This window comes from Lynx canadensis, chromosome C1 (genome assembly GCF_007474595.2).
Source record: "Lynx canadensis isolate LIC74 chromosome C1, mLynCan4.pri.v2, whole genome shotgun sequence".
NCBI classification, from domain to species: Eukaryota; Metazoa; Chordata; class Mammalia; order Carnivora; family Felidae; genus Lynx; species Lynx canadensis.
This window is the reverse complement of record NC_044310.1, coordinates 39,700,068-39,710,558: the sequence shown is the minus strand read 5'-3', so window position 1 is coordinate 39,710,558 and position 10,491 is coordinate 39,700,068. Positions and strand designations below refer to the sequence as shown.

The 10,491-nt window shown below is 38.1% G+C and overlaps 1 protein-coding gene across 3 annotated transcripts in view; it reads right to left on the bottom strand.

Annotated features, from left to right (window-relative positions):
* Nucleotides 1-4,339: 4,339 nt before the first annotated feature.
* ELAVL4 (ELAV like RNA binding protein 4) overlaps nucleotides 4,340-10,491 on the bottom strand; it is a 90,991-nt gene continuing 84,839 nt past the window's right edge. For 2 of the 3 annotated variants that reach the window (XM_030327549.1, XM_030327548.1), the window contains exons 6-7: nucleotides 9,845-9,883; nucleotides 4,340-6,424 (exon numbers count right to left, since the gene is read on the bottom strand). In XM_030327549.1, the coding sequence (XP_030183409.1) occupies nucleotides 6,055-6,424; nucleotides 9,845-9,883 (409 nt within the window). In that variant the 3' untranslated portion in view covers nucleotides 4,340-6,054. The remainder of the gene's footprint in view (nucleotides 6,425-9,844; nucleotides 9,884-10,491) is intronic. The other variant, XM_030327550.1, reaches the window with a different exon arrangement.

Here is a 10,491-nt window from a genome sequence, read left to right as displayed (position 1 = left end):
AACTCTCATTTTTAGTTTTTCCTTGTCAATTTGCTTGTAAATCAACGTTATTGGATCTGTTTTTCCATTAAAGAGTTGGGGATTACCCCAGGCACAATGCATTAATGTTATTTCCCTTGTTCCTTACATAACAGGACTCATCTCCACCTTTAATTGAAGTAAGGACCATTTGGTAATTGTTTTGGCTCTGATTATGACAGAATTGGCTCATAGCCAGGGTGGTATAACTGGGGGCTTTGAGGTCAGGCAGAGATAACAAATCTCTTCCGAATCTCTTTTTGCTCTATGTAAAAGGAGGACGATACTCCTGAGTTGGCAGAAGGACCAAATGCTACATGTATAGTGCCTGGCATACTGGAAAGATAATAAACGCTTGTGCCCTTTCTAGAAATAATCTCTTAAACCTCAAGGACTTTGGTGGAAACTGTTTAAAATAATTACATGGTATCCTGGAGTGGCATGTGAGTCTACTTTGCATTTGAACCACTAGTAGATTAAGCTGGACTTGCATAGGGAAACCTTCCTGTAATTAACCTGGGGTTGGGTGATTTTAAGCCAGTTTTCATTCTGCTGCAGAAACAAAAAAAAAAAAAAAAAAAAAGAAAAAAAAAGAGGAGACTGAAGAAATGCTATTCCTTTAATTGAAGGAACACTTTTATGTTCTCAGGTCTATTTTAATCTTAAGTGCCGATTACGCATCATTCTCTCCTGTTAACAGACACTTCTGTAAGTGATCTGCACAGAGAGAAATATGATTCTTACATAAATACTGTACCATGAGAAATTATCTTATTACTTAATATGCCAAAAAGCTAATAAGATAAAGGAATGCTACGAGTCATTTTTGGACAATATTAAAACTTGATTGTAGCTCATGGAAATAAAATGTAATTTCCTTTTATTATTCTCTTTTCCAGGTAGAACAAAGGCAGTGAAGGGTGTAGGGATATTATACAGCTGTGCTCCATGAGCATGTGTTAAGGCTGTGGAATGGATCCTGGCAGGATGACCTCAAATTAAGATTTTAATGACTCTTCCATTTAGAAGACACACTCTTTCCATTAATGCTGCCTTGTCAGGTATGATTTTTGAATTTGCAAGTGAAAGTAAAACACCCCATTTCCTATTCAGTTGTACAAATGCTTGCCTCTGTGTATTTGCATGTATATGTCTGTTGAAGAACAAATGCATAGTACTTACAGAAAGTAAGGGCAAAACAATTGGAACTGAGTTTCCTGAATTGCCTATGGTGAAAGGTGATTAAGTGCCAAATTTTGACAAGGTTAAGGTAGTCAGACACAAATACTGACTGCACAGGAGCCCTATGAGACTTTGTGAGTTTCAAATGTACTTTTAAGTGTTGTTCTTTGGGACTTAAATGTTTCATTTATAAGTGAACAAATAATGACTGATCTCGATGAAAGAAATTTAAACAGGACCCAAGTTGATAAACTGTTCTGACTGTAACTAACATTTGGTCACTCTTTGATCCTTTTGGTCAGATGTAAGTAGTTTTGATGCTGGTGGTGATGATGTAGGGTGGTTACAGACACAAGCACATGTTTTTTGCACTCTTCCTATCAGTCTGAGAAAAATAACACTAAGTAAATGCCTTCAGCCTTCCCTGACATGCAATTTTTCATCCCAGTAAAACATAACGTACCTAGGACCTAAAAAAAATGTAATAACCTCTGCTTTCTTGTGATTTGCTAAAACTTTCCCACAAACACCTACAAGAAACTATATAACGTTTGTCTGGAGATTTAAGGTACAGGCTTACACTCACAGCAAAATGAATTTTTTATTAGTTGTTAGGCAGACATGTTATGCTGATGTTGGGAAGTGCTACCAAGAGAGTGTATATAGAATGGCCTTCCATGGATATTATAAAGACCTATTTAAACACGTACAGCTCTTTGTGAAACTGTCAAGATAGGTCTGTTGCAGGCTGGGGAGTGAACTACATGAACTGGTAAAATTCCACCAACTTCCAATATTCCAAAATAATGTATCCATTCATTTAAAGTACACTAAAATGACACTTTTAAGGATCAGAGATGGTGATGATTGGTAATAACTATCTTAGGTTTAGCAGTAACATTTTTAGACCCTATACACGTTTGTGAAGCCGTTTTCCCTGGGGGCAGCTATTTGTGCATTTTTCTTCAGAAAAGAAACTTAGGGACTTGTCTTTAAATAAAACTGAAATAAGAACCCTCAAGTTCATCTATGTAAAGTTCAGGCTGACTTCGTTTTAATATTTAGCTTGGTTAATTAAATCCCATTCTTTGCCCTGAATTTAATTATCCCAACTACTGTGGTAATTTAATATAATAATAAAAAAGGGGAAGGGTAATGAGAAATGGAAGAGAATCTGACTATTTGTTCATCTGGCTCACTTAGAGGCATTTCTTCTGCTAGTGTCAGTTTATGGATGGTGATGTTTTATGAGGTATTATGAATTTTCAATTAGTGAGAAAATGAAAACGAAAGACAGTAGATCATCAATGAGTGGTTGTATCGGGAAATCACTAAAAAGCTCATCTGTAAATTTAAGGGAACATTTTAATATGACTTCATGATACCCCCCTTGAGGTTGAGCTTAAAATCCATGTTTTTTATACACGGTATAAGTTAAGTCCTTGTTTAGGTTTCTATTGGAAGTAAGAAAGTCAAATATTTGCTACTTCTAAGCAAAAATGAATGCTAACATAACAAGGTAACCTTTCTTGTTTTGCTACCACTTCCAATGTAAATGGTCTGTTTCCTAAAGACTGCTCCAGCTCTGCAGTCTCAACGCTGAGGTGCTGTGCAGTCGACTAAGACTCGGAGTCAAGCCCCAGCTGGAGACTTGCCAGCTGTTTCAAGTTACTTAATCTCATTGAGCCTCAGTCTTACCATCAGTGAAATGAGGACAGTGCTATCCACCTCTCCCAGATTGCTGGAGGACAAAGTGAGAGAATGTAGAGGACAGCACACAGCCTGACAGGAGATGCTCTGCAAGCAGTGACTTCCTTTCTTCTGAACAAGTCACAAATATGCTTATAAATGAATAACCGACACTAAATGTATCACAATGCCAAACATAATGCCAAATGTACCAGCTTGTTATCAATCAGTGCAGTGTTCGTCACTTTAAAGTACCAGTGATTCACCTGGGGATCTGGTTAAATATAGATTTGCATTCAGCCCGAGATTCTGCATTTTAACAAGCTCCCAGATGATGTGGATACTGCCGGCAGGAGCCCACACTTTTACTTGTATGGAACTAGGGCAATGACTTTTGAATACCGAATTGACTTTGAGAGACTGGGCTAAGTTGCAAAACACAATTTTACTCTACCTTTTTTTTTTTTTTTTTTTGCGTTTGTTTAATAAAATTACTGGGGAAATTTGAAGATGCTACAAAAAAAGTTTGAATGAACACATTTAAAAATCTGGGAAGCTCAAATCCATTCTACACACTTTCATTTATTGTCTGGACAGATAAAGTACAAATAATTCAAACACAACAAGATTATGAAAAAAAAAAACATTTACAATACTTTCCCTCAGAAATCATCTAAACTAGCAAGATTAACATGAAGTCATTCATTATAACTAAAGTATACAACTGCCTGGTCCTAAGATTTTTTTTCCTTTTTTTTTCCCCCAAGAGTGAACACATTATAGAGAAGAGATTTTGGCACGCCTTTCCCACTAATGCTTAGCAAATGCATCAAAACTTTGCCAGCAAACTGCGTTCATTCATAGCAGGTGATGTAAAAAGTTTTCCCTGAATGTTGAACGAGTGTTCTCTGAACTGAAATCTGGTGTTTTTTTTTTTTTTTTCAAAACCGAAAAGAGGAAAAAAAAACAGAAAAAAAATTTAAAGGAGGAGTCTATGATGCAGCCTTGGTTTGCGTTATCTGTCTACCACTACGACTACTACTACAGTTTGCCTCTTCAGTGTGAAAACAACAGTTCTGTCTACATGCACTTAGTGGGTTCAGCATGGGAAAAAACGCACAAAATAAGCACAAGTTATAAATAACCATAACGTTTTATTACCATTAAGACTAAACTTGTATTGAAAAGATTTTATATAACAAGACAAGAAAAGCAATAGCAAATTTAACTATCAACTAGATTATGCATAGCGAGTAACTGTTTCTATTACCCAGGGAAGAGCATGAACCCTTGTATTTTTTTGTTTTGTTTTTGTTTTAAATATATAACCGTACAAAGCACAAACATACTAAAATGATCAGTGCACTGGACGTGGGAGAATGCTCCCTCAGTCATTTTGTTCCCTTAGCTCTGTTTTTTTTTCCCCAATCTGAATTACATTAAAATAAAGACCCAGTTGTTTTTATTTTTCTACTGTGCAGTAAGAAAAAATATTCACAACAAACATGACAATATATCAAACAATAGTTCTACACAAGTTACCTTGATACCTCTTTAACTGTCACTTAAATATCATAAGAAAACATTTTAAGACATATACAAACAAAACTAGCCAAGTGTTACAACTTATAATAAATTAACCCAAAGAAAAAATAACTTTATATATATATATTTATATTGTATATACACATACACACACAACAGAATGACACAATAATATGCTTCTTCCCATAGTTTAAGTAAACAAATAAGTAGTCTAGCCAATCTAGCTATATTTGATCTCGGCCATAGGCATCATCACATCGGCGATTAAATAAATAAGTGTTTCAAGCAACATAAACAGTGTTTCAAATGTACCAACACAGCCCAATTCTACCAGCATGGGCTACAAAGTGAATTTGAAAATTCCTTAATGAATTTAAAGCAAATGTATCTTTTGTTTTCCTCTCCTAAACACATTACATTTAACTATGATACTAAGATATGTAAATAATTTCGTAGCACCTACTGCTCAAACTAAGGAAGTTTTAGATCAAAAGGAAAATTAATCTTTTTAATTTTTGTTCTGCTGACATCCCATACTGATGACTTAAAGAAAAACTGTCTTTCAACTCATCTCCTTGCTTTTGGGTTTTGACTGTGGGGAACTGTGGTACCCTGGGTAGAACGAACACTCCTTTCCCCTAGTAATTAATAATTGTTTTTTTATTATTATTACATGCTATGAAAAGATATGAAGATCATCTGTTTATAGCCCATCCTTCAAAAAACAGTCTACGAATCCAGTTTAAAACACACATCTTGATCTCTAAAAAGTTACCAGTGCAGTATGAACGCGACAAAGTTGTCAATTTCCCCTAAATTAGCCAGTCAAAATATTTTTTTCTCAAATCCAGATTCTCTTGTAAAAATTCTTTATATTTTATAAAAATAGATTTTTCTTGAAACCCATTTTCAGCAAAGAGACCACCTCTTTGGCAACAATGTTAATGTTATTAAATTGTTAATGTCATCAGGTATCCCCCTTGCCCCCATCCCCTAACAGAAGACTGTTTTTAGTTCACATGATATAAAAGAAAAAAGGAAAAATAAAAAAATTTGCAAAAGTTTTTTTTTCATTTTTGCAATTTTTATTATTCCTCTTTAATTTGTGTGGGGGGTTTTTACCAATCTGATTGGATCAACTTTTTGACAAAAAAAAATCTTTTTTTTCTTTCTTTGAATCCCATTACTTTGTAAAAATTGTTTTATTTTTATTTTTTTTTTGTTTTTTGTTTTTCTTCTTCAAATGAGCGAATGGTCATCTTAAAAAGACCCACCTTCAAGGAAGGTAGTAAAGTTAGCTGGCTGGGTTAAAATCCCTGCACATCGCTATCTATGTATATTATATTCAACAACGACAGCTATGAAAGAACATTCAATGCATCAAAGGTATTTTTTTGTTTTTTTTTCTTTTTTTTTCTAAGCATTATAAAATCCTTTCCTGGTACACCTCAGGATAATCCAATGTTTTAATACTTAGGCAACACTGGCTTATAAAGTCCATGGTTGAATATAAGCCTCGAAAAGTTTGTTTCTCTCTCTTTTGTGTGTGTGTGTGTGTATGTGTGTGTGTGTTGTTCGTATATATTTATATATATATTTTAATAAGTAAGGATGGGAAATTCAGGACTTGTGGGCTTTGTTGGTTTTAAAGGAAACTTGCAACACTCGGTCTCCTAGGCGGTACCCGTTGAGGCTGGCAATGGCCATGGCTGCCTCATCATAGTTGGTCATGGTGACAAAGCCGAATCCCTTGCACTTATTGGTGTTGAAGTCGCGGATGACCTTAACGTTGTTCACTGCGCCAAAGGGGCCGAAGAGCTGCCAGAGGACACTCTCGTCGGAATCAGGGGACAGGTTGTAGACAAAGATGCACCAGCCTGTTCCTGTGTGACCAGGGATGTTCATTCCCACAAGGCTTGTCATTCCGTCAATGGTGATTGGGGAGAACCTGGGGGGACAGGCAGAAGGGGGGACTGGTCCAGACATCAGTCTGACCACGGATAACACACAGATGCACAGACACAGACATGGGGCAGAGGGCTGAGTGAGTGTTTGCAGGAGAGTCTTCAAGGTTTAAAAACCAAAATGCAACAACTAATGTCTGTGGCATTTCTTCTGAATGGAATGGCTCAACTGGCTAAGGGACATAAATGCCAAGAGAAAAGCTAGGTCAATTCCTAATAACCATAAGAAACTCCTAGAGCAAGGCTCTACCATACTTCTACCACAGTATATGGTCATAGGGTATCCCACTCTGACCCTTATCCTCCCTCCCCACAATAGACAGCTCTTGGGGGAGGGGCTCTATTTCATTCATTCTGTTGCTCTATTTATTTATTCACTGAGGCACATGTGGGACTATCACAGACATAGTGACACATAGAAAATAATAAATACTTATTGACTGCATAAGTGAATAACACTGGTGGATATCAAAGATTGGGAAATTTTTTTTTTAATTTTTAAGGCAGATTAGGGGATGGCCCGAGGAGTTTTCAAGTCTACCATCTTTGCAGTCCCCTAACTTATGGTTGTCAAAGATCTCTTGATATTTTGTGGACAGAGATGTGTGACAATGAACAGACATGCCTTGTTATTAACCACATGGGTGGCTCATGTTTCATTTAGCATTTATTTAAAAGAGTTCAAAAAAAAAAAGCCCAACCAATAATATTAACGACAGATCACTCCTTGATGCTGTATTATCTGGAATTAATTTCTAAGCATCACAGGAGTAAGATTTCAAGTGGTTTGTGCATTTATATAACTTGAATTAGAAAAGCAGGAAACTGTTACTTGCCTATTATAACTTCTTTTGTATTAGCCTTTGAAATCTCAGTTTTCATGCTACTATCATGAAAAGAAAAACAACCCTTCAGATTTTATTCACCGTCTGATAAAATATATACCGTGTGATTCATAATGGATGCATCAGATTATGTTACCAGTGCCTACAGCAGAAAAATATTTGCTAACTTTTTGTTTTATACCAAACATATACATATCCACTGACTAGTGTCTTCGTTTTCATGTGGTTGGGTTTTTTTGGTTTTGTTTTTGTTTTCTGAAAAGGAGGATAGGAGGAGGAAAGGAAGCAAAAACTGGGGACAAGAATGGGGTAAAGTGTTACTTAGGATGTTTAAAAAAATTTTTTTTTTCAACGTTTATTTATTTTGGGACAGAGAGAGACAGAGCATGAACGGGGGAGGGGCAGAGAGAGAGGGAGACACAGAATCGGAAACAGGCTCCAGGCTCTGAGCCATCAGCCCAGAGCCCGACGCGGGGCTCGAACTCACAGACCGCGAGATCGTGACCTGGCTGAAGTCGGACGCCTAACCGACTGCGCCACCCAGGCGCCCCTTAGGATGTTTTAAAAATAAGCAAATGTTCTTGGAGATTGGAAAGTCCTATGGAAGAATAGTTCTGCATGTAACTAGAATTTAGGTAATCAAGTGGCTGCTGTAGATATGCTAAACATAACTCAATAGGTATTAATTTTGGCATTATTCACTAAGTCAATCTTCCCTCTTGCTAAAAAACAAATAACAAGGGGCACCTGGGTGGCTCAGTCAGTTAAGACTCTGACTCTTGATTTGGTTCAGGTCATGATCTCATGGTTTGTGAATTTGAGCACCACATAGGTGCTGTGCTGGCAGCGTGCAGCCTGCTTGGGATTCTCTGTCTCCCTCACTCTCTTCCCCTCCCCTGCTCTCTCTCTCTCAAAATAAATAAATAGACATTAAAAAAAAAACAAGTAACGAGACAAAACCAAAAATCATCATGGTAAGAATTCTTAGAAGGGCAAATGCATGTCTAACTATTTGCATTATTTCTGAAGACTGTCTTCTCAACCTTCTCTCCTCCAACTGAGTGAATTGACTCCTCTCAGTTTAAAGGTAGAGAACAGCTATAAGTAATTATTTTAAGGCCAAAGTCAGGAGCCAGCAAAGAGGTTTCAAGGAGAGTCTCAATTCTAGCTGGGAATGGCTACCTGGAGCACTTTGGTAGGGAGGAGCCTGGATCCAAACCTGGGCTTAGTAGGAAAGGAGAGTGCTCTTATCCACTAGTGACGTGTGCTCTGAGTGGGGAAGCAGAGGGGGTGGCGGCATGCACGCTGCAACTGTATGCCTTCCCTGGCCTCGTCCGTGCATGAGCATTCCTCTTTCTGTAACTGGTGCCGCCTCACTCGAGTCAGAGGGGAGCAAAGGGCAGAGTGGGAAAAATGCAAAAGTGAGACTGGGAACAGGCAAGCAGTGTGCTGGACACGTGGAAGTAATTCAGTTATCCTCACTGGTGCCGGGACTGAGATTCAAGAGGCTGGCGCTCTTGAAGTGAAGTCTGCAGTCAAGTTATTCCCTTTACTGTGTGCAGTTTCCAGAGTCAGGGTACTTACCACGCATGGCCAAATGGTGAAAGAGCTGCCTCATATGGGGGATGTGACTGGGACTACTAAAGACCACATTGCTTTCCCTGACTGTGGGAAGGGGAATTAAAGTGTGCAGCTCTACTGAGCAGGATGATGAAGATGCTATGTCCCTAGCAGCTCAGTGGAGCTTATCAAAAGCACATATGGGAATCTCATGGACACAGTGACATAACGCACTCAACTTCCTGAGATTCAGCTTTCAGACTAGGTCTGGATCACTCTTGTGACTGCATTCAGAGAGCCCCCACAAACCTCGATTCTATTTGAACCCCCAACCCCACAGAAAGGCTTTAAATGAAAGAAACTGCAAGTGTAAAACATATATACATGTATAAAACCAAGGGAGGATTTATAAGAACTGTTAAAACCTGTAACAAAAGAAACTCCTGGTTGAGGTGCACACAGATACACTTCATTCTCAGGCTGTACCCTGAAATGCACACTGAGCTGGGGGTGGGAGTCAGCAGGTCCTCCACAAGTTTATTCATGCTTTGGCCAAGGGCTGGTAGTCCAAAATCTAATTTTTCCACTGACAATCATAAGATTGTCAACCGTGATTAGCAAAGTGTTCTAATTTTGATTTGCTGGAATCTGCCCTCTTAACTGAATCTTGGCATTGCTAATGCAAAACAGTTGCTCTGCAAGTTTGCAAAGTCAGCTGGCAAAGACTAGGAGCCTTCTCCCTGGGGGGAGCCGTCTAGAGAACCAGATTATCAAGGGCTTGGTAGCTGTGGCACCTGAACCATAGGAGAAGCCCACCTGCAAATAAAAGAAAAAGTGAAACACACAAACACGCTTTGTGTGCCCTAAAAGAAACAAAACCAACTGAAGTCTGAAATTAAAATTAAGAATTTGACATGCTGGTGGAGGAAAAAGGAAGAATTAAAAAAAAAAAAAAGTAAAGTTAGTGAATTAAAAAAAAAAAATTTCTAGCCCCAGTCTGTGCCAACACGGACATCTGGCAATCTGTGGAGTTTTAATTACCTCTTTACGCCATAGGCCATATTAAGCAAATTGTCCAGCCTGCAAAGAGAAGGAGGGTCTCTGGGTTAATGCCTCACAGATGGCAAGATCGCTCAATGGAACTATTAATAAGAATGCTCCATTTTCAAAGAAGAAAAGCTCGACAACTTTCCCCAATGCTTAGAAGTCTATCCACTGGTCGTTTCCCCCTTTTCTGCCTCCAACTATGAGTAATCCACGTTCAGGTCAATGCTGGAGTTTAAAGCAAGTGTCTAATGAAGCTCCCTTTCTTTCAAGGTCTGAATTAATCCCACTCACCCCTCCTCTCAGAACATTTGTGTGGATTTCATTTTATATTGTGTGTGAGACCGTTAAAAGGGGGCAGCTTCTTAAGTTGTTCACCTTTTATTACAATTCACCTTTTACTGCAATTAAACTTGTGAATAAAAGGAATACACGTGCATGCACAAGGCATTATCAGAATAGATCTTTTCTCTTAATCTAGCTACATTAACTAAATCTTCTTACCACACACATTTTTTTGAGGGGGAAGGAGGAGTTTGGGGTTAAGATTTTTTACAATGAGCTGACTGTTTGCAACCTGAAAGCTCCTCCCAGCAAACTGCCATTATGTTGTAATCTCCGTCATGGTCAGTATTTTACTTGGG